This window comes from Betta splendens, chromosome 12 (assembly GCF_900634795.4).
Source record: "Betta splendens chromosome 12, fBetSpl5.4, whole genome shotgun sequence".
Lineage (NCBI taxonomy): Eukaryota > Metazoa > Chordata > Actinopteri > Anabantiformes > Osphronemidae > Betta > Betta splendens.
Window position 1 is genome coordinate 13,939,501 of NC_040892.2, and position 24,564 is coordinate 13,964,064.

Below are 24,564 nucleotides of genomic sequence, written 5' to 3' on the forward strand. Positions count from 1 at the left end.
TTACACTTAATACTTAAGTACATCATACACCACAATAAAAGGTACCAAAGACCCATTGCACTTACTTTAATATAAGAGTTTTCTGGTATGTCCTTAGACCTTTATTGTGCAAATTGATTGATTGGCCTGTACTTGTGTGGATTCTGAGAGGTGCCAATGGCCCCAGTATAATTTTTAGTGTCTGTTAATATTCATACTGTACATGTTTGGCAGTAATGTGCCCCATTCACACACAATGATGTTGAGCTTCAAACGTACAGTATACAGACACAAAAATTGCTCACCCATTATGGAGTCTTATTAGTTCACATTCGATTTGTGCATGCGTAAACCGCTCTGTGCGTGCCTAACTAGATACGTGCATAACCAGATGTGTGCATGCGCAAACCGATCTGTGCATGCGTAAACCGATCTGCCGTGTGTAACTAAATTTGTACTTTGCTATACCATGCTTACACTTATAATTTGGGGTGTTAAAATTACGCACAAATCGTGATTAAATTTACATGTAAAAAAATGTGACCTTAATTTGCTAATGGCTAATGAACAAGGAAGTTGTCGCAGTCCTTTGACGTGGCACAGCAAATCCTGAAAGCTCCACAAGTAGTACACAGCAAAAAGCTAGTCACAAAACACAAGTTAAACGCTACGTTAATGTACAGTAAACCTAGGTATTGTCAAGGACAGCTAACTGGTTGTCACCTAGGTAAAAGAACTCACCGGAAGTCGGTCATCAGTTTTCATATGTAACACCAGTTTTTGGTTAGCCACCTTTTAGCGACAAATAATTCATGGATGAAGCGCCTACTGTTACCTACCTACCTGTTAGGGGGTTATGGTTATGTAATGTAAACCAAGAGCTTCATTTACAGATTACTCTGCCACTAAAAGCGCACGCTAACAGGTAAGTAAGCATTGTTAAAGCATTGACTCCGTAACCCACTGCTTGTTTTTATCTTGTAAACTGACACTGATATTCAGTGTCCATAACAGTGATCTTCGTAAGTGTGAATTTATTAGTTCTGTATTTTAAAAAGCTCGGAAAATGATCTTAGTCTTTAATTGTAAGCATATTTAAATCAAGGTCTGCCATGTGAAGTGTCACTATCATTGGCCTCAAGCATCAGACCGTTATAATGATGTATTTTCCCAGGCCTGCTTGCCTAATGCTGCCTTCAAGACCCAGCCAGTCTACATACCTGTGTCTTGGCTAGATTTACGGGCCATGCTATTTGATTAGGCATTTGTGTTCATTGTTTGTGTGTGTGCGTGCGTGCGTGTGTTTGTGTAGCTTATGGGGCCTCTTATGAGGAGACAGACTCCTGAAGAGACTTGCACTGATGTAAGGACAACTCAGTAGTATGTGATAACCATTAATCTTGTCCAGGTGTGCCCTGTCAACTACATCTGCTGTGATTCTAATTCACAGTGTTTTCCCACAAATATGCTTAGAACTATAGGGAAGTTGTGTTCTTTGTGGCTTTCGGTAGATGGTGTTATTGTACAGTGTATTACAGTATATGCAGATACACTTCTATACATTTATCTACATATTATTACTATCATTTGTTTTATTTAATAACTGTTAGGAAATGCCATTTCTTATTTGGGCATTTACCATGCACACATTTAGACCAGAAGAGGCCTTTCAGTGACTCTTAATAATTCGAATACATGACCAGACATGTTAACAATATGTCCACTTATTTAAATATGCCTCTATTCTTTGGGGGAAGACAAGATTGGGATTTTGACTACAGGGATTTATTTTGCTTTCAGCCACTAGCACCTTAGTGAGGTCAAAAGTGATGTTGAGCAATAGGTCTAGAGTTCATCCCAAAAATGCTGACGTAGTTAAGGTCAGAATACTAAAAGGGTCAAGTCCTACCACGACTATCAGCAGGATATGTTTCCTGTTCCAGCTTGTTAAGCTCAGGCATAGAGGAACTCCTCCTGTTGACACACAGTTTGCTCTCGCCTAAACCATGACTATACATTCTAGTGTTTTTCTCATTTAAAAGTAAAACAGCAAACACTACAAAAAATATGAAGAATTACCTTATGACAGGGACATTAAGACGGCAATATTTGAGGCTTTCTGTCCTTTGAGCCAGGCCTGCAGCCACCTTTTAAGACAGAGAGTAAAAGACTGTACCCACTCTGTCATTCCCTGTCATTCATTCACCTATAGATGGAGATGCAAAGTGTCTCCTCTGGACATTTCTTCAGACAGTGTTGTGGTATTAGGTTTCATTGGCTTGACAACACACACTTACTTATATCGCTATAGAGTGCCCTTGCTTGCTTTAGCCTGCTACTACAGAGATCTTAGGATCACAGTAATTATTGTTTTGGCACATACTATAAAGGTTTAAGGAGTTAGTTGCCGAAAATATAAATTTTATTTGGCTGACTGGTCAAAGTACTGTATGGACTGGGGTGGCATTCATAGGAATATCTCAGCCTGGTGGAAAGATAAGATGAAAGGTGGTGTTGACCAGGTGAGATCCAGTGTCAGCTTATCGACTAGGGCTGACGGCCAGAATGCAGCTCCTGATAAGAAGCAGAAAGGCTTTTTGTTTTCAGTTGGAACTCTGTGTTTGGTCTCTTGCCTACGCAACCTGTCACTGTCTCTTCGTATACTTACTGTAGCTAGCCCTGGGCTAGGCTGGGTTTCGCCACAGATCAGTGAACTAATAATAATTATTTGATCATAAAGCTGTGTATAGTACAGTATAACTGTTCCTCTACATCTCTCAGTTTGCACCCTTGCGTTTCCCCAACTCTCCATCTGGCTCCAGCCCTACTTCAGTGCTCTCAGTTTCAGCCCATAAGGGTCCTTCTGGCTTATCTCTCACTGCATCACTGTTCCCTGGAGTTCACCATTTAAAGCAGCACACAAATGCACATAACAATACTTTGTGTGTATTTAGTTATAAATCTCAATTGTAAAAAAATATTATTATTGACTTTGAGAAAGTCTTTCAGAACAGACAGTAGTTTGTGGTTTTGTGTTACTACTGTAGTAAACAATAAAAAAAACAAACACTGACATGCATTTCTTTCTCTCCTTTTGTTCTCCTCTTTCTTTGCCAAAGTCAATAATAATGGGAATACACACCTTTATGATCAAGTAATACCCATCAACAATCAGTTTCTGGCTTTTATTCATTACATCTAAAACATTTAAATATTGAATAAAAATAGTATCCAACACGTCTTCCGCAATTGTCACTTTGCATTACACACACATAGACATACAATGCATACAATGTTTTGTGTGTATTTGCAACTGTAAACTGAAAAAAGTTATAGAGTACAGTTGTTGCTGTCACAAGCAGGTTAGCCGGGAAAACTGTCTAACCTCTTTTAAAATTAAAAGAAATAGGAAAATTAAGATTTATAATTTAGGACCTGCAGTAAATATGTGCGCAAGTGTTGGAAATATCTATTGAATTATAAATAATCAAATATCTGAACTAATAAGAAAATAAAATCCTTGCAAAGCAAGAGAAGAACCAAACTAAAAGTTTGAAAAATACTATAATACAAGATCACTGCAGAGGAGGAAGTAACGAATCGGGGTATCAAAATGCTGACTAACAAACTTACAAGATGAGCTGGAGGTTGCGGTAGTGGATCAATCAGGTAAAACACCAGGACCATGGATGTCACACTAGCAAGTAGAGCCTCTGAGTGTGATACCTAACCTATAAAACACAAACAAAAAGGTGTGGTAACTGTAGTTCCCAAGTCTCAAGAACCCAAGTTCTCAGTGTTTTGGTTGAAACAGGGAGTTCAATGCAAACCACTGAAATGTTAATTAGAGGCAGCACATTCAAGTGTTCAGTGAGAGACAGACAGATGAAATCAAACCATATGTCGGTGAAGAGTTGAAGACAATTAACCAAAAAGGGACAAATGTCAGCACCACTTATGTTTCTGAGGATTAATTCATATTGTAGAGAATAGACAGTTTTCTAACCCTTGCCGTCTTAGTAGTATGTTGATGAATAGCATGCATCTTTGAAAATTCCTTGTCTGGTCCTGTGGTTATAAGCTTATCTTTAATTTAAATTAAAGTAGATCTGACAAATCATTTGTTTTATCCTTTTTTTGTTTCTTAACAGAATATGTTCCGGCTCCGTGGGAATTCTAGAGGGGATGGAACTGTGCCTTCAGGACCTAAACGGAAAGGTTCATTAATTCGTGGTGATGTCTTTTTGGTGGACGAGGATACTGATTTGTTGGATCCAGTCGTTCAAAACGGTGGAAAAGTGAACCCTCAGTGGAAGGGTTCCAGAAATGGCCTCCAAAAGGGTAAACCTGATCTTTTCTCTAAACATTTCGATGAAAACATTACCACTGGAAAAAAGACAGATTCAAATGGTCAGTTTTCATCGTTCCCTAAAAAACCTTCTAACGACATTATTGACCTGGACACTGGCAAGACCCCCAAAAAGCCAAAAGTGGGATTTTCTGGACTCCCTACCATCTCCTCTGATCCAAGAACTTCCAAAGACTCCAACAATTTAAAGGAGGAGGCAGATGCAGAGACCACAACATTTTTACCTAGATATCATGTCACCACATCTGGGTCCTTGCCAAAAGATGTAGTTGAGAAGAACTTTACGCAAAACACAACACACTTTGATCATATAGTTGAGCACAACAATAAACTGCCAGACAAAAAGCACCCTGAGATTTTCACCATTGAATCTAAGCAGGGAGACCTGGTCCAGGGATCAGATGACAAAATATATCGTCTCCAAAAGGGACCACCAGGTGAATTGGGCCCTCCAGGATCACAAGTAGGTGGTCTTGTTTTTTTTTGTTTTTTTGGTTGCTGTAACAAGGACCCGCCTCAACATGCTAAAACATTTTGTTTTTGGTGGATGATGATGATTTAGCACAAGCTTTGCTACAGTGTACAGTATACTGTATCAAAGCTACAGTATTGGATGAGAAAGAAGGGTTAGGACAGAGCATGTGAATGCAGAAGGAAAAGGAAGCCTGCTTGCTTGTGTTTTACAGTTCACAAGAGCTGCTTTCTATCAGCCTGCATCTGAATCTAATCAGTGAAGGTTAGCATTGCTCAAATATTTTGGTGTAAGTGGTGGATTATCACGCAGAACCAGAACCAGACTGCACATGTGGTTACATCTGGTCTAGTCTGTGATGTCACTTGCCATAAAATCCACAGGATCACTCAACACTATGATTGGAGCTGGTTGAGAAAAATAAAGGAAAATGTCCTGTTGGCTTCTCTCTTTTTCAGGCTTTTGGCTTTTTTAGCATATACTGTAATATACTTGTAAAGACAGTTTAGCATTGCTCAAATTTTTTGGTGTAAGTGGTGGATTATCACGCAGAACCAGAACCAGACTGCACATCTGGTTACATCTGGTCTTGTAAACTTATAAAGACAGTTTAACCAAAAGAGTTACCAGCATATCTCTATTTCCATGCCACATGAAATCTGTCTGATTGTAATAGATTACCAAATCAGTAAGAGCTGCACTTCACCCTGCACTGAGAATGTCATTGGTGCTGTTCTCAGCATTAGTTTAGAGCATCAAGTTTGTATGGGTTTGGAGTAACGAACAGTCTCAGCGGTGTGCGCCCACTCGTTCCTCCTCCACTGCTTAAAACCACTTTCATACATACAGTGTAACTGTTTGTTGGGTTGGTAATGTACTGTGTATGAAACACAATTACAGCAGAATTGTGCAGCATGACTGTGTATACAGTACAGTACTTGATACAGTACAATTACAGGGTAGGAGAAAGTGATGCTACGAGTTCACTGTACACAAAGGAAAGTTCTAAATTACAATGCTTTAAAAATGGTACTGATCTATTGGCAGAGGTATTGGGTGTGTGTGAGTTTTAGCTAGTGCTTTTCATCAAACACTAAATTTCAGGTTACTTCGATTTTTTGCCTTTGGGGAGTGATATAAAAGTCTTTAATTTCACTGTACTGTAGTAGTTTAGTTTCATTGTAGAAACAATTTGTATACTTTCAGATATTTCATTTCTGATGCCGCTTTAAAGTCAGTGATAAATAGTATTTTGCATTTATTTTCACAGGGTTGTCATGGTGAAAAAGGTCTGCCTGGGTTTAAAGGCAATAGGGTAAGGGAGCCTTGTTTATGATACAATTGGTCCACTTGACTCTGTTGGATTTAAGTTATAATTCTGTGTACCTCTGCACATATTCTGTTCTATAATACTGGCTATGCCATGCAAAATGAATTTGTTTTGTCATTTAATTTTCTTCAATGCAGGGTAAGATTGGGCCTGAAGGGAGCCCAGGAAAAAAAGGGGAACAAGGACCTCCTGGACCAGCAGGTTTACCAAGTTTCTACCTCTGGAGGAACACTGCTGAGGAATGGACTGCTTTCCAGGTAATGTGGAAGGGACAACGCCTTCATTTTATTAAGAGTAGTGTTTACAGTATGTTGATTTAATTTTTTTCTAAACATTTGCCCAATCCTGGTTGGGTAAATAGTGCTCCACAGCTCTATGTCAGATGTTTATGTACTATTGAAATTAAAGTACACTTTAATCAATCAAGTAACTAGGTAAGGTAATTGTATATTTTTTCATGTATATACTTTATAGTGGTTTTTACAAAATAGTAATAGCTAATGCACCTCGTAAGTAGTGTGTCAGTTTTGTGAGAAAGGTCCTTGTCAATAAACCACAGGGTCATATTTAGTTAATGAGCACACAAGTGACAGTCAGACTCCACAAACAGTAAGAGTGCACATGTTCTGTGTGGCAAAGTTATTCTATTCTCAACTTTAGAGTTAAATGTTTGCTGTTTTTATATATTTTTATTCTCCAAAGTTTTATATGGATACTACTAATACACAGTGCTTTACTGTCAATAGAGGCTATTAAAGAAAATTTTTGCCAAGCCACTAATAGTCTTTCATTAAACATTCTTGATAGGATCCACTGTGAGCATGAAGAGTATCTACAGTATATAAGCAAAGCCAAGTGAACTTTTGTGCATTCTCAGACTATGGTTTCAAAGCAAACTCTGGAGCAAAAGAAAAGGCTGTTAATTATGAAACATATTCACGTTCCAAAGTTACGTTGATGTTGCAATACCTCACTCAGACCAATGTCAGGGGAGAAACGTACTGTAAGCAGGTGAAACTAATTTCATTAAAATCCTGGGAAGGTTGCACATTTGCATTTTCCCTGTTTGAACACATAAGAACAGAATGAAGAGTCTCAGGGGCCTCAAGACCAAACTGCACTTCGCTGATCCCCATATTGTTGTTTTTGTGTAACTTGTGTTACATTAATAGTTTAATAAATCCTCCAAGGCTGCAATTATTTTGAGGTTTAACATGATGCTGTATTTAGTTGTTTGTTATAACAGTGTGTGAAATCACAGGTCATTTATTGATAAAACATGACAAAATTGAATGTTTGCCTGTCATGTAAAACTACAGGATGATTTTGCAAATAATAATAAACGTTTGCTGTGAAGCTTTTAATACAACGATAGTGGTAAAAAAGGTAAACTTTTCGCTCTTAAACTATGCTGTGTGTTTCTCTTCATGTAGCAAACCAGTTTTTACCAACTACTACGTGCTGGTTGGCCTGTAAGTATCATGTGACACCTATGCTGTTTTGTTGGCGTTTACTTTATTTAGATTTTGCCCTGTTTAGCTGAGGGTGGTTCCTTTTATGTGAGCTTGCAGATTAAGGAAGGTCTAACAGGATGGCCTGGAGAAGTGGGCAAACCAGGCATGCAGGTTAGAGATGCAAAAATATGAAAATCATTGGAATGTATAATCAGCGCAATGAATATCACAGTTTTAGAAAGTATATGTATATTCAACCTAACTTGGTAACTTTCACATAGGGGCCACCTGGTGAACCAGGGCAGAGTGGCCAACCAGGGATGCAAGGCGAGATGGTGAGCATTCAAAGGAGTAGAGAGGAACAATGTATGCTAAACAAAAATTTGATACTGAGAGACAAAAGGCAAAAGTTTGTCTGTGATTTGTAAGACTGCCATTTCCAGATCAAAATACATTAATCAGCATTTAATCTACACTACATTCACATTTACACATTGGTGACACCCCTTGGAGTTTCGTATCTTGCGCAAGGATACTTCAGCGGCCCAGCAGGCATTTTTAACATTGAGGAAACATTATAATTATAGTTGAATAACCATTGGATTATATTTAGATGAAAGGTGAATCAAGGTCAGTTTACATAAATTTATGGTCAATTATAAACCTTGCATTCATGATGATTTATGGTTTCTTATCAACGTTATGTTTATGTTGATTTATGATCAATTATCCACGTTTTGTTATGTATGCAATATTGAAGTTAATTTTATGGGGCAGATTCCTTGTCCATACTGTACATACAAGTTTTAAGATTTTAAGGATTCAGTGGAACAGTTAAGTTGAACCAAATGAAGTATGGCTAGAGTAAGTTTGGTTAAAAACAGTGGGTGTTTAGATACTCCCCATTATCAAAATCAAATCAATAATGTATTTTCATTGTTAAATTAAGAAGTTTATTTTTAATGTAAATGTGATTTCCAAGTCAGTTAATTGCACTTTCTAAATGTATTTTTATTTATTTATTTATTTTGAAAATTTAAAAAAATTAGATAGATGGAAGATACAGAAACATGAATTGTACTGTTTGAGGTCCTGGCTGGGGGATGAATTAGTACGGTTTGCGATTGTTGGAAACACATGAAATTATTCCTTTACATGTATGTTTGGTTAAGTTGGGGTCACTGTGAAGCCAAGGGTGATTTGTTGAAATGGACATTAAGAGAGTAGAGTCTTATAAGTATCTGGATGTGCATCTAAACAATAAACTGGACTGGACTCATAACACAGATGCACTGTACAGGTAGGGTCAGAGCAGACCCACCTGCTGAGGAGACTTTTGAAGTGAGGGGGCCGCTCCTGAAGACCTTCTATGACTCTGTAGTGGCATCAGCCATCCTGTACGATGTGGTCTGCTGGAGCAGCAGCATCACAGTGAGGGACAGGAAGAGACTGGACAGGGTCATCAAAAAGTCCAGCTCTGTCCTGGGCTGCACTCTAGACACGGTGCAGGAGGTGGGTAAGAGAAGTATCCTGGCTAAACTCACATACATCGTGGACTAGGATTCCCACCCACTGGACTCACTGTCTGCTCTGAGGAGCGGCTTTAGTAACAGACTAATCCACTCTCGCAGTATGAAGGAGAGTTATTGCAGATCTTTCCTACCTGCTGCTGTCAGACTCTACAATCAGAACTCGCTTTCGTATTCTTATAGTAACTATCCTAGTTTCCTGTTCTTGTTGACTAAGAGTTTTAAGCAAAAGCAGTCAGGAACTTACTTTGGTTAATAATATGCTTGACAGGGTGAGTGTGGTCCAAGGGGCCCTGTGGGACGACCTGGGGTCCCTGGGAGGGATGGTGGTAATGGAGAAGATGGTCAGCCCGGGTCTCCTGGTGCTCCTGGATCACAGGTGGGCATCTTGTGTTAAGCAGTTAAAAATGTTGCATGTCTGTCACAAGTGTGTTACAAATTATAATATTTGACCTCTCTGTTGAAATCTTTCCATGTTTTCTTAACTGACGTTAGGGCGCCTGGGGATACAGAGGGGAACGAGGGTTCAAAGGGGAAAAAGGTGATGAGGTGAGGAATTGAACAGCTGCTTTTGTGACAATGAGTAGTCAGTGTCAGTAATATCCTTGTAACGGTTGTTGCCAGAAATACAAAAAAATCTATGTACCTTGTAACTGAAAATAGGCAATTCAATTATTTACATGTTTTGTTTTGCATGGAAATTAGGGTAATACTGTAGACAATCATGTTTGTCCCCCAGGGTCGTGTTGGTCTCAAAGGTATTAGGGGCGACACTGGTGAACCTGGTGAGAAGGTACAACATTATTATAATTTGTGAAATTTTAAAGTGGTAGCAATAATTTCATACCATAGTTTTTGGGACAGAACATTCGTAATTTCTGTTCCTAAGAAACTCAGAACATACTAAATAGATCTAAAACAGACAGGCCATACCCCATAGCAGTATGGGGTATGGCCTGTCTGCATAGCTGTTGTGGGATCTCTAGAGATAATACATTGTGTTGTATTCTTATGCACTGCTGTCTGTCTTTGTGTAGGGCTTAACTGGTTTACCTGGCCCACCTGGTCCTCTTGGACCACCAGTGAGTGTTTCATTGTTAAAGATTCTTTTATGTCACTGACGACTGTGTTTAGATGCTTTGAAGAAAGTACAGTAGGTGGTGTATTTGCCTAAAACACAACGCAGAACATTTAGGTTCTGCAGGATAACTACTGTAACAGCTGTACTGTTAGGCATGCTTCTAAACTCCTCTAATTCCTCTAAAGACAGACTATTTAGTTAATTATTTTGATCAACAAAAGGTTTCTGTTACTGATATTAATTAATTAATTAATTTAATGTTACAACTGAATTGGAATTGAAAAGTTAAATTTTCCCATCAGGGACCTCAGGGAATCCAAGGGGGATATGGGCCAGAGGGACCATGTGGACCTGATGTGAGTTATGGGATAAATGACTACCATTAGTTAAAAGTTATTCTTCATTTCTTTGTATAGCACAAATGAATATTGTCAAGTCATGTTTAACTGTAACTTTTTATTTTATTTTGATCAATTGGTAGAAGTGGCATTTGTATTCATGAATTCAATAGCTAGTTTAAATCAATGTTTGTCCCGTGTCTGTATAACATTTGGTCACATAAGCACAAGTATAGAAAAAAAGAAAATGTGAGCTTTACTGCTGTTACCTACTCATTCTCACTAGGGGGAGAGGGGCCTGGATGGTACCCCAGGTCTGACAGGGCTGATGGTAAGATGTCAAACTTAGATTTTTTGTCATACTATATTTCATTTGGTTTAATCTTGTATTACACCCTGGGTTACAGGGTGCACCAGGTTTAACAGGAAATGTTGGTGCGAACGGAATTAATGGCTCAAGGGTGAGCTTACGTCACAATATTATACAACACTCATAATCCAAAAGTATGTAATTTCCAGTGATATAAAACAAATTTCTTTAAAAAAAAACATTGCATTTCTGCATAATGTAAGATATGCTTGTTTTGTTTTGTAACATTTGTTCTGTTTCTGAACAGTTAACTTAGATTTTGGCTTGATGTCTATTTAAAATTATATTTTGTATTTCAGGGGGACATGGGACCTATTGGCAGTATTGGTCCCAAAGGACCACAGGTGTAGTTTAGTTATATTAAGGATGCTGTTCTTCACTTTGCTGGGCATTGTCTTTAATAATACTCTTTTATGCTTTATTAATTTATCTTAATTAGGGACCTCCAGGTTTAGAGGGCCAGTTAGGACTTCCAGGTCAGAGAGGACCCCAAGTGAGTACAGTTCAAGGTAGAATTCAAGGCTTGTTTATTTATTTCGTAGTATGTAAATTGTGACTGTTCATTTGTGGAAATTAACAGGGACTCCCAGGACAGATTGGTGGACCTGGGCTGGAAGGAGATGATGTAACTATGTTCTTATTTCTTTTTTATTTCTTCCGCATTTCTTTAACCCAAGCCTCTTAGCAGTGCTCAGACAGCTGAATGGATTAATGCGAGAGTGGTCTTCACCTATAAAGTCATAAGAGTACAACACATGTGCAAATGCAGGACAATAAACTTAAAAACTACACCTACGGTATGGTTCACACCACATTTCTAAATAAAATAGTAACAATAGAAAACTGTAATCTGTTGCACTCTTTAAATATACAGTAAAAGTCAGACACATGACACAGATGACTGAAAAAATGCACATAGATTAATAACCCTAAAATATTGATTTATTTATTTAGCCAGTTTTCCTTGTTCAGTTTATCTCCCTTTCATTTATATTTTAGGGGCATGTGGGACCAATGGGGGTCGGAGGATATCCTGGCTTTGAGGGGCCCATGGTGAGTTGGACACTTAAATTATTACAGTATTTACTAGTATTTGTATTCAGTAGCACAACAAAACTTCACTTGACATCTCCCAATGTGGATACATCCAAAACAAAACAGGACCAATAATTATGTAACTGTGGAAAGAAAATAGAAAAACAATCGTAGTATGAGCATTACGTATATTGTGGTGTAGTACAGTAATATCCACATAAAAATCTGTATTGATTTTTACTCTGTATTTTTCATTGTTACTCTTACTTCCAGGGTGCGCTAGGAGGGGAAGGTCCTATGGGTTTTCCCGGTACACCGGTGGGTTTTTATTTCCAATATACACTACAAAGCAGAACCTTCTGAAACAACTTGTTATTTGCTACTCTGTTTTGCAGGGTCAAATTGGTCCAGATGGTGACAAGGGCAATATGGGACCTAAAGGAGACAAAGTAGGAACTAGTAACCTCACTAAAAATTGAATATTGGGTTACTAGTATATAAGGTTATCCTTGTAGGTAGATTTCAGATCTAAGGTTTTACGTACCAGCAAAACAGATAGACTAGGGCTGTATCTAACAATAGGCTTAAAAAATCAATAAATCTGTCGATAATATTTTTGATTAATCTGAAAAAAAAAATCAATATACAAAATATACAAAATATTAATAAACAAAGTAAGCATAGAGTTTTGTTCTGTCAGCAGCAGCTCCAGTCAACCTGACTGCGGTAGAAAGTCCACATAGACACAAGAAAACATGTAAACAGAGTGTGAATTGATAATATCAATTCGTTGTTGCAAACCTAAAATAGACAAAAGACTGTATTTTAGATTTGTTTACTCAGCATAAACCCTTAAGTGTTTGAAGCATTGATAGTAGTATAGTGTTTTAGTATAGTATCTGCTCCCAAATCTCACATACTGTAGGACTCAAGAAAGGATTTCTTTCATTCAGGGTTTTCAGGGAGCAGCAGGTATTATGGGTCTTCAGGGAGAGAGGGGCCCCACTGGTTTCCTTGGCTTCCCAGGGACTGAGGGCCAGCCAGGCCCTAAAGGTGATGTGGTACGTGTACAACACAGTAGAGTCATCTAAAAAATCCTCATAAACAAGCCTCTTACTTTTGTGTTTGCTTTACACCAACAATGTGGTGTTGAAGTGTTGAAGTAATAAGAAAAATATAAATTCTTTTTAATTATAGACAAAAAGCTGTGTCGAACTTTTTCTTTTTCTTCACTTAGGGTGTAAATGGAGAAACTGGCCCTCAGGGAAAACAGGGCAGCCATGGGTTAAAGGTCAGTCATAATGGGTGTGTCTTAGCACTATGAAATTCTTTACTTTAGCTCCTCCTGCATGTAATAGAGCAATCAAGAACTGTAACATTTTAGGTATTGATTCATCTTTTCAGTCATGTCTACATTTTCAATACAATAAACATTTTTATGTAACATGAAGTGAACAGGAGTGTCTTCTTATGAAGACTATTAGAGTCTTCTTATGAACATGTTATTATCATTAACATTATCATGTTATTTTCAATGATTGTACAAAAACATTGTATAACTTTGTTAGTACATGATACTACTGGATATGAGCATGACAAAACACGCATGAATAATAAACACATGCTGAAATTTATACTGCTATTATGTGTAGTAATGTTTATTCACTAAAACTGGAACCTCTTTAAAGGGGAACAGGGGACCTGATGGACATAATGGAAAATCAGGAAGCAGAGGCAGCAAGGTACAACACTATTATTTATAATTTATACTGCTCGTATAGAATCTTTCATGAACTCGAATTCTAAAAAAGAATCACCAGGAGTATATGGAGCTAAACTGGGGTCATATGTCTTTTTATGTCTTTTAAAATTAACAGAAAGCTTAAAGTGTATCTAAAGTTTTTCAATTTAAAGATATTTTTAACTTCAGTTTTTGTGTTTGAGTTTCTCGAATCTTAATTTTTCACTTTTAAATCTTTTTTTCAGGTTCAGCTCTTTTTTTGAGGTTCAGTTTTTTTTTCAGGTTCAGCTCTCTGTTTTTCAGGTTCGGACATTTGGCACCATATACTGTAGCATAGGGGGGCGGGACTAACACGGAGGACGTCTTATAGACATGTTGCCTTTAGGAGCTGTGGAAACTGGGAGAATTTTGTTTGTAGGTTTTGCACATTTTGTCCAAAACTAAGACAAGTAAATACTTTTTATAACAACACCAAAACTCGCTTCACTACAAAAACTGTTTAAAAGTCAAAAATAATCGAGCATAGCATATTTATGGTGTAACGCAACATGGTACTTTCGGAATGTCACAAATGTAAGTGAACGCAGCACTGCATGCGCTTGGTGAAAACACTAGTTGATGGGGTAAAAATGCGATATAACTTATTTTACACATTGTATTGTAGTTTTTATCTGTCACATCTACACGTTACAAACAAATGGATCCATCTAACTAATATGGCAGGGCGGGGAGAGTCCTTGTAATATCTGCTCGGCTGCGATGCGCCACAATGCTGACAGGCGGGATGTTCCTGGCCTCGAGTCCCGCATCAGAGTGCTTCTGTCCATCTTTGGCTGTCAGGCTGTGGTATTGTACTACTACTGTGGGAGCAGCTACAGTACAGCGGCCTGAGCTAGTTGACTACTGCACAGCCGTCATTCAATATGTGTATATCACCGCACTCTGATGCGGGACTTGACGCCAGGGACATTTCAACTTGAAACCCCGAAAGCCTAAAAACTGAATTTAAAAATATCTTTGAATTAAAAAAAACTTTGCATACCCTTTAAGCTTTTGGTTTCGAATCATTTAATTTCACTTTTAAGACATATGACCCCAGTTTAGCTCCACAGTATTATACTATACTGTACTGCACTGTACTATACTACACTATACTATACTATACTATACTATACTATACTATACTATACTATACTATACTATACTATACTATACTATACTATAGGGCTTTACTCTAAGAATAAGAATAAGTATGCCTTTATTAGTGCCACAGTGGGGAAATTGCACAGCAACAGGAAAGAAAACAGAGAAACCATACAAACACACATCCATGAATAGAGCACACATCCATAAACAGATGTATTTAAGAGTTCTGATTGTAAAGTCTAACTAGCAGCAGGTAGGAAAGATCTGCGGTATCTCCAATCCTCCAGTGGATGAGAGTCCTAGTCCGCTTGGTCGAACCGATTGAAGTGTAAGTTTACTGTAGGTTGTTTACCCAGCTTAGGTCCCCCTCAGCCTGTGAGTGTGGTTCTTTGAAGCCAGAGATGATTTTTTCGGTGTCTCCACACCTCACTGACGTTCTCCTGCAGCTGCTCCTCCATCTTCCTCCTGTAGCTAGCCTTCCCCTCATGGATTTTCCTCCTGAGTTCCTTCTGCGCTCTTCTTAGCTCCACCCTGTTTCACCGATTTAAATGCTCTCTTCTTCAGGGGTGACCCACGGCTTGTTGTTATTAAAACACCGTACCAGCCTGTAGGTTACGGTGTTTTCAAAGCAAAAGTTAATATAGTCTGTGCAGTCTGTGATGGCGTTTATGTCCTTCCCATGTGGGTCGCAGAGCTCCATCCACATAGTGGTGTTAAAACAGTCCCGCTCTCATGCAACCACCTCTTCACTGTGTGGGGTCATTTCCTGGTCTTCTTGCTCTTTGTGAGTTGTGTATCTTCTTTTCTCCAGGGTCGGATAGGACAGAGGGGCTACACTGGCCATCCAGGCACACCGGTAAACTTGCCGTAACCTTTTTAAATCTGGTCATATGCTCAAAACACATACCTCAGAAAAGGGTCAACAACTGAATTTTATAAATAGTGAAACTGTTTACCAGTTTTAATTATTTTAGTAATTTGAAACCCCCTATTATCAGACATTACTTGCAGATTGTTTTAAGGAAAAGAAAAGATATTCTTTTTGTGTTTTTGTTTAATTTTTCTATAGGGCCTGGCTGGACCATCTGGACCAAAGGGAGTAGAAGGAAAGCCTGGTACACAGGTTCCCATTCTCTATCATATTTCAATCTCAATTACCTGTACTGTATATTCATTGTGTGTCTGTGTGTTGTTTGCGTTCTGCTGTCTTTCTCTACCTGTTTGCTGATTATTCTATTAACAATTACTTTACAATTACTGACTTTTTCAAGTTTGTTGGTTTGCATGCAAATTTTGGGTCACATAAAAGGTACAATCTCATGAGTACAGAGGCGAATGAGGCAACACTGCATATTGTCACAGATATTTAAAAAAATATTTTTTTTTCTTACTACTTACAGCTTGTCACAGGTTATAGGGAGAATTATACATACAGAGAGAGAATGCTAATATTTCAGAATTGAATATTAAATATATTAAATTTGAATTAGGTTACTTGCATGTAGTCATAACTGCTTTAGACACAAGGTGTCAGTCTTTGTACAGTACATTGCATTCATGAGCTGCTGCACATTTTCGACTCTACGGCTTTACAGTTCAGCTTCAAATTAATTATGAATATACTGTATATGAATATATATAATGTGCAATATTGTCCTTTGAGAAAATGTGTAGCACTTGATGATTAAAACTCAGATTTCTTTTACAGTACAAAACAGTTGCTTTGACCTGTTTCGCATAACTAGGTTCCACTTATTTTCATCATCACTATTACAGCAGTGAATCAGACACATGTAGCAAATGTGTAAACCCATTCCCTTTGTATAGACACATTAACACTGACGCCATTAAAACTGTCCAAATTCCTTTGTTTTAACTTTGGTGACCTGTTCCTAACTATTAGAAACCAGTAAGTATGAACTCACCATAGCATCTGGTTGGTCGTGTTCATGTACTTGTTTGCAAGTTGTATTGTTTGAAGGCAAATTTAACTTTTGCTGCATATTTCAAATGTTTTGACACGGTTATTGGAGCAGCTGTTTAGACCTGTGCGTTAACTATTAAGAAAATGTGTTGTTTCACTGGACTGCTGCATCCAAGCGACCAAAAACAACTGGAATAAAAAATAATTACAGTGAGCACTCAATTGACCTCTACTGTTAGAATGAAAAATACATTTAGCATTTGTTTCTTTCTTCTTTTAGGGTCCTTCAGGTGCAGTAGGGAGTTTGGGCAGTAAAGGACAAATGGTAAGACTGTTACTGTAGCTGCAGAATGCCCTAAGGTATTCACTCATGATACTATCATTTCAGGTGAGCATTTTGCCCCACCTTCACAACAAGACAACCCAGGAAGTTGGGGCAAAATGCTCATGTGAAATGATAATATACAGTAATGAGTGAATAACTGAATATTGCATGGAGCCTATGGTATACCTAAAATCTGACCAACATTTTGCACACCACATCAACAGGATAAAGCAAACAAAAAGATCTTACTGCAACACTACTGCATCAATAGCGCAGTCAGTAGGGAGGTCCTCCTGTCACCTCCCTGATGTTTTAAGTGCGCACTGGTGCATGGCAGGTGCTGGCATCAGCGTGTGAATGTGAGTGTGAATGGGTGAATGAGAAGTAGGGTGGAAGGGTGGTTAAAGCGCTAGTAGTACAGACCATTTACTAATAACAAACAAAGACAAGTTAGACAACTTAACAAGTGTTAAGTTGGACTCCTAACGAGCATAATATATAGCATAATATGTTATCCATAATGGAAGTTAGTTAAATGATGAATCTGTCAAATAAATCAATAATATAACTGCCGGCTGCATGTCACCTTATGTTAGCAATTCATCTCTGGCTAACCTTTGTTGTTTTTATTTTGTTAGACTTTATGACTTTATATTTTAGAATTTAAATTAAGAAAATAAAAATTAAAAATAAGAATTTAATTTTATCCCATACTACTTCTCTCTTTTTATTTTAAAAGCTTTTACTGCTCTTGTTGTAGGGCTTTTGGGGAATCACTGGTGAGAGAGGAAGAGATGGTTCACCAGGTTCTTCGGTATGCTTCATTGTCATTTTAAGGCATTGTCAGATAGAATATAGAAAAAAAACTGTAACTATTGTATGTGATAGAGGGAGATATGGTGATGTATGCACCTACAGGAGCATGTAACTTAAGTAATGTAAAAATTACTGTGCAGTAATTTTTACTGCATTTACTGTTACTCAAGAGGGCAATATAATATAATATATAAATGTACTGAATGGTGTAAATGATGAAGACAATGGTGGTGGATTTCGAATTTATATTTCATAGGGACCACCAGGAAAGATAGGACCTCCAGGCTTACTAGGGCCACCAGGAGATAGGGTGAGTCCCTAGGTGCTGACTAGCTCATGACCTTCATTACTGTATCTTAAACAGACACATACTATATCTGCTGTATTGTTGCTTTTTATCCTCACACAAAGTACAAAATCCCCAGGGTTTCACAGGGAAACCAGGCATGGAGGGACCTCAGGGCCCAGTAGGCATGTATGTAAGTGATTCCTCACAAGAGAGAAGAAATTCAAATGTACTACCAGTTTAGAACATACACATACACCTGCAGTATAAAATCTAATGCAATCCAGCACAGGAGCTTTGCCAAGAGTTTCACTTTTAGCTAGGTATATTTTGTCTGTTTTGGTTGAAAATGGAAAAAAGATAATTATGATACAAAATAATAATTAAATAATAATGATAAAATAATTACTGTTGAGGTGACAGGGCATTATATTTTCGTGCACATGATTATAAATGCAGGGGTTAATGGCACCTTCTACCATCAGGGTATCCAGGGAAACACAGGCATGCGTGGGCCTCCCGGTTTTATAGGAGAAAGGGTAAGGCCATTGTTTTATTCATGTTTTGAACTGTGTGGTTGCATAAAATTGATAAAAATTGTTGTACATTTGCAATAAAAAAAATTAAAGCACAAAAAATGTATTTCTTTTACAAAAGTTAACACTAAGAAGAAGGTCAAATAGTAAGTAAGAACAATTAAGAGAAAGAGCTATCATCAGTTATACAGTGCAACGAAGAAGAGATTACATTAACAAACTGTATTCAGATACTGTATTATAAAAAATGTTTGTTATACTTTAAGTGTCATGGCTTTTAAATTTCTCTTCATAAACAACGTTTAATGTTTTTTTTCTTGTTCAGGGTGAGCCAGGTTTACAAGGTTTACCTGGGCCTTTGGGGAAGTCAGGACCTCCGGTAAGCATTTATAGTTTGGTCTGTTTTTTTATTTTGTTTCTATAAACTCCCAGGACTATATAAAAGGAGAGTATTGTTCAGTGAAATTGATTCAACAGTAGGTACAGTGAAATAAACCAGTGAATTATGCAGCTGGTGTGAAGAGTCTGCCACTTTATGGAGACCAAATGAAGTGAATGGTTTGTGTGGGACATTGATTTGGAAGTCTAATGTCAGAGTGAGATGGCAAGATTGTTTGAGGACATAATTTTAACACCCTCTCTAGCCAGTCTCCTGCAATTTAGGTGAAATCATCTGGTAAAGCATTACTCTCCACATATAATAACACTGTGTTGTACTGTACAAATTCAACATGACTTTGTCAAAGATCTGTTACATTCCAGGCAAACAGGGACTAGTTCATAGTGTTGGGAAGTTCGTCTCTTTTTAGAGAGCCTGCTCTTTTTAGAGAGCCTGCTCTTTTTTGGGAGCTGGGCCTCTTTCGACTTCAGAACGTCTCTTTATGTAGGATTTTTTTTAGGCCTTTTTTTTTAGCATAACTTTGTAAAAATTAATTTTTTTTGTGTCGGAAACCCTTTTATGTGCAGTGTTAAAACAGTGTTGTTACAAAATCATTCTTTTGTTTAATAATTGAATCAAATATTTCATTGCACAAATTAGCAACTAAACTGCAAATAAATCTAGAACTACAACCAAACTCAAGCAAACCGTTTTATAACAGCTTTTTATTGTCTAATTTTGTGCATTTATTCGGTTACAAAACAGTTCCTCCTTTTGTTTAGTATTTTTATCAAACATTTTTATTGCACAAAAAACTGTAAACAAATTCAAAGAACCAAACTCAAGCAAACAGTATTAATGTCCTCTGCAAAGGTTGGCATTCAAAGAAATCAGATGCCTCAGCTTGCACAGACTGGTTTTCACATATCTGATTGGCCGTAATGCGAGCCGGCTCTTCTAATTCACTACTGTACAAAGCATTGTCTCTCAGAATCACATCTTTTGCTCATGATACATCACTAGTGCCATCCCCTCTGCGTCTGCTTGAAAACCCCACCTTGTTCACTTGCCCACTGTTACAGTAGTCTGTCAATGTTGCCAGGCCATGTCACAGCGCTTGTTCATCAAGTTAATCAAGTATGCAGACGACATGACCGTCATTGGGCTCATCCAGGACGGTGATGAGTCTGCATACAGACAGGAGGCGGAGCAGCTGGTCCAGTGGTGCAGTCAGAACCAGCTGGAGCTCAATAAGCTCAAAACTGGAGATGACGGTGGACTTTAAAAAGAACGGCCTGCCCCCCCCCTCACCTTCCACAACAACACAGTGTCTACTGTGGACTCATTCAGGTTCCTAGGGTCCACAATCTCCCAGGACCTGAAGTGCCCCCCCCATATTGACACTGTCCGCAAAAAGTCCCACCAGAGGTTGTACTTCCTGAGCTGTCTCAGGAAGTACAACCTGCCCCAGGAGCTGCTGACCATGTTCTACACGGCCATCCTCCAGTCTGTCCTCTGCACCTCCATCACTGTGTGGTTTGGTTCAGCCACCAAGCAGGGGAGTGTTTTTGGTTGTGTTGCATTCTTTTTATTAAATGCATTTGCCTGTCCATCTCTTTGAGTCCTCTACATTTTGTTGGAAAGCCACAGATTTCTCCTGCTACCTATCTGCTGTTAGTGGCCGGCAAAATGAGACAGCTGCTCTTTCCAAGACAGCACTGCAGATGAAGTAGAAATTAGGTAGAATTATTGAATTAGTAAATGTTTGTTTGTGATTTCATTTAATCTCTGACTGCTTCGAAAACAAGAGTGCATTTAATGCTGGGTTTGCTTCATAATTGAGGTTAAAAAAAGGGGTTTGTTCATACAATATGTGATAGACTTGCTGGATCAGTGTGGGAACCATCTTGGAAAGAAGTGTTGTGATGGACGAACTGGCCTGCACACCACCTGGACTACCCTAAACACATGAAAAACACATTTACCTTTGTTCAGCAGCTACTTAATGCTCAAGCGGGTAGAAGTGAACATTCTTCTAAAATTCTAACACGGAAAAATTAACTTATGACTACTGTAGTTCTCAAATTTCAAAATCCTTAATCGTGTTAACTGAGTTTTCTGTGATTAATCGCGATTAACGCAGTATGAGAAACATTAAGTAATGAATTCAAAGGTAGTATATTTTGCTCATTTTTATTTTAAAACTACTACGTTCCGGTGAAAGCAGCAACTCTTCTCCTTTTAATACAACTATTGTATTCTTCCTGTGATGGTGCGTCTTGAGGGAGGCTGACAAGTGCCTTCCGATTCTATTAACGTTCCTCAGACCGACATCTTCCAACACAAATCGGCCTCCAGTTTGTAGCTAACCACTTAGCTATGGCATTTATTAGCTTGCCTTGCTTTTGTTTATACCTGTTCCACACGCTACAGCCAATGTAGTCTGCTGAAGTCTCTCTCCTCTCTGTTTAGGTGGGTGAGTTGCTGGCATCGTAAGTGATACTTCAAACTCAAAGTACTACGCTAATTTAGCTTTGCCGTGAATGACTTGTTTGCACAAACTCCAGCATTCGGAAGACATTTAAATTGAAAATGTCCATTTAAGACACTTTTATTCTATTCGGTTCCAGTTCTGTGAGGGCTGCAGCGATCTCAGGCTCTACCCCCAAAAGTAGAGACAGGAACTTCAATTCTTTTAACTGACTCGGATTTTTAACTCTCGAACGGTAAAGTGAACAAATCTTTTTGAGTCATTTGTTTGTTCATTTACAGCAGGTGGCTCTGTGGGCGTTGTAAAAACGGCCGAGGTTCTCAAACACTATGTACTGTAGACAACATGATTGTCATTGCTTCAGTGGACAAATTGTAATCACAAAATGGCACAAGCAAATCAGACTATGTGAAAACCTAGCAAATACCACATTAACGTGGCTTAAGTCCTGCATCTTCCCTGCAATTGTTGTTTAACAGCGCAGTTGCTTGGTAGCGGTCACATGTCAAATGAACAAACAACTGATTGTCAGGAACACACGGCTGAGGACCCAAATGCACAGCGCACTCGAGAGCTTGATGATAGTTAACAAACAATGTTTATTACTCCAATCGTAGTCAGGCGGTCCAGGTCATACACGCAAAGGCTCAGTACAAAGGCACAAAAAGAGGCAGACAAGATCAGGTCCGGGAAACATGCAGGAGTTCGGTACACGGTTAAACACGGCAGAGGTACAGACGAGGGCTAGACAAAACTCGATGGTCAGACGATCAGTAACGTTACCACAATATCCACAGCGAAGGTACAGACGAGGTTCAGGCAGGAATCGGGGGTTAAAGACAGGCGCGATCAGCAAACAAGACACTCGATAGGAACGCTGGAATGCGGTACAAGAACTCGACAATTTGGCGAGGTACTTGGGTGAGAGGTGAAGCTTAAATACACGGTGATCTGATTGCTAATGAGGTGCAGGTGTGGATAATGACCGGGTGAAGCAGGGAACAGCTGTGACAAGACGTAAAACGGAAGTAAAGCTAGAACAGAAACAGAAACCGGGAGTGCTACCAAAATAAAACAGGAAATGAAAACTGGAACCAAAACATGACATGGCTGACAAACAAAGTCCTTACAAAATAAAAGCAGAACTAGAACCGGATTGTGACACTTATCTGTAAAGATTCGTATGAATGAATCAGGAACGGACTGGAATGCTTGCTGCTCGCTATAAAGCCTGCCAGAAATTAATTTAAAAGTTAGTGAGTGAGTTCCCTAAAATCTTTACCTGGTGCATTTATTTTGTCCAAAACATGACATCATCGTTGTTGTTGTTGTTGTTGTTGTTGTTGTTGTTGTTGTTGTTGTTGTTGTTGTTATATTTCATGATTGTGGCAGAGTATACTACAAAATCAATATGTTAATATAATGTATTGATTTACAAACACATTTGGCATTATATACACAATAACACCACACACCTAAAAAAATCAAAGAACACTAATTAATTTTGATTCCATCAATAACTAATGTATGTTGGGCATCAGGTTAAGAATATGAATGTCAAATATCAGACATCATTCATTTCCTTGTTTCTCAGTCCACACAGTATCTGATTTTCTCACCGTAGTAATTCAGTTTTAAAGGCCCTCGCTGCAGCCCACCTGGCTGTAATGTTGGCCCTCGTCCCTTGCTGCTTTAGTGTGTTAAGGTGGGTTTCCCACAGAAAGACCAACTCTAACAGAAACTCTGCTGTGACTTTCCCTTTACTTTGCAGAAACTGACATATTTCCTCATGCAGCACGAAACATCTGTTCAGTACTTTTCCTTGCCTTAACCTTCTTACTTCTGTGTGATACAAGCTATCTGTGGATAAAAAGAGCATTCTGGGAGTTGTAGTTATGTTGCATTACACTTGGGCCAAGTCCACGGCAGTAGCCTGTAATGTTAGTGATACATGCACTAAAAAATGCTGATGGTCACTGTTAGTCACCTGATATTTTCTCATCGTCCAAATAATAATTATGAGATATCAATTCTTTTATATTTATATAAAAAATCCCCTCAACTCCCCCTACGCAGGTGGTCTCATCCGTTTTTCCAAGCTCGGGTCCTCTACCAGAGGCCAGGAAGCTTAAGGGTTCTGCACAGTATCATTGCTCTTCCTAGGACTGCACTTTTCTGGACTGAGATGTCGGATGTTTTTCCAGGGATCTGTTGTAGCCACTTCTCCAATTTGGGGGTCACTGCCCCCTGTGCTCCGATCACCACAGGCACCACTGTGGCCTTCACCTTCCAAGCCTTCTCCAGTTCTTCTCTGAGCCCTTGGTATTTCTTTAGTTTCTCATGTTTCTTTTTCCTGATGTTGCCATCGCTGGGTATTGCCACATCCACCACTACAGCTTCCTCTGCTCTTTGTCCACCACCACAATGTCTGGTTGGTTTGCCATTACCAATTGTCTGTCTGTATCTGGAAGTCCCACAGGATCTTGGCTCGCTCATTCTCTACCACCTTGGGAGGTGTTTCCCACTTTGACCTTGGGGTCTCCAGTCCATACTCTGCACAGATGTTCCTGTATACTATGCCAGCCGCTTGGTTATGGCGTTACATGTACGCTTTCCCTGCCAGCATCTTACACCCTGCAGTTATGTGCTTGATTGTCTCAGGGGCCTCTTTGCACAGTCTACACCTTGGGTCTTGCCTGGTGTGGTAGATCTGGGCTTCTATGGCTCTGGTGCTCAGGGCTTGCTCCTGTGCAGCCAGGATGAGTGCTTCTGTGCTGTCCTTCAGCCCAGCCCTTTCAAGCCATTGGTAGGATTTGTTGAGATCAGCCACTTCAGGTATGTTCCGGTGGTACATCCCATGTAAGGGCTTGTCCTCCCATGATGGTCCCTCTTCCAGCATCTTATCCTCTGTTCTCCACTGCCTGAGACATTCACTCAGCACGTCATCTGTCGGGGCTTTATCC

General features: G+C 38.9%; 1 protein-coding gene across 6 annotated transcripts in view; it reads left to right on the forward strand.

The window, feature by feature from the left end:
* si:ch211-196i2.1 (collagen alpha-1(I) chain) overlaps positions 1-24,564 on the forward strand; it is a 122,493-nt gene that overhangs the window by 45,372 nt on the left and 52,557 nt on the right. For 5 of the 6 annotated variants that reach the window (XM_041073206.2, XM_055513561.1, XM_041073204.2 and 2 more), the window contains 30 exons: positions 4,131-4,811; positions 6,091-6,135; positions 6,288-6,407; positions 7,584-7,622; positions 7,722-7,775; positions 7,886-7,939; positions 9,405-9,512; positions 9,629-9,682; positions 9,873-9,926; positions 10,171-10,215; positions 10,517-10,570; positions 10,839-10,883; positions 10,960-11,013; positions 11,222-11,266; positions 11,362-11,415; positions 11,503-11,547; positions 11,922-11,975; positions 12,231-12,275; positions 12,353-12,406; positions 12,911-13,018; positions 13,195-13,248; positions 13,646-13,699; positions 15,656-15,700; positions 15,914-15,967; positions 17,049-17,093; positions 17,854-17,907; positions 18,166-18,219; positions 18,335-18,388; positions 18,681-18,734; positions 19,057-19,110. In XM_041073206.2, the coding sequence (XP_040929140.1) occupies positions 4,131-4,811; positions 6,091-6,135; positions 6,288-6,407; positions 7,584-7,622; positions 7,722-7,775; positions 7,886-7,939; positions 9,405-9,512; positions 9,629-9,682; positions 9,873-9,926; positions 10,171-10,215; positions 10,517-10,570; positions 10,839-10,883; positions 10,960-11,013; positions 11,222-11,266; positions 11,362-11,415; positions 11,503-11,547; positions 11,922-11,975; positions 12,231-12,275; positions 12,353-12,406; positions 12,911-13,018; positions 13,195-13,248; positions 13,646-13,699; positions 15,656-15,700; positions 15,914-15,967; positions 17,049-17,093; positions 17,854-17,907; positions 18,166-18,219; positions 18,335-18,388; positions 18,681-18,734; positions 19,057-19,110 (2,334 nt within the window). Of the gene's footprint in view, positions 1-4,130; positions 4,812-6,090; positions 6,136-6,287; positions 6,408-7,583; positions 7,623-7,714; positions 7,776-7,885; positions 7,940-9,404; positions 9,513-9,628; positions 9,683-9,872; positions 9,927-10,170; positions 10,216-10,516; positions 10,571-10,838; positions 10,884-10,959; positions 11,014-11,221; positions 11,267-11,361; positions 11,416-11,502; positions 11,548-11,921; positions 11,976-12,230; positions 12,276-12,352; positions 12,407-12,910; positions 13,019-13,194; positions 13,249-13,645; positions 13,700-15,655; positions 15,701-15,913; positions 15,968-17,048; positions 17,094-17,853; positions 17,908-18,165; positions 18,220-18,334; positions 18,389-18,680; positions 18,735-19,056; positions 19,111-24,564 lie in introns of those variants that run through there. The other variant, XM_041073207.2, reaches the window with a different exon arrangement.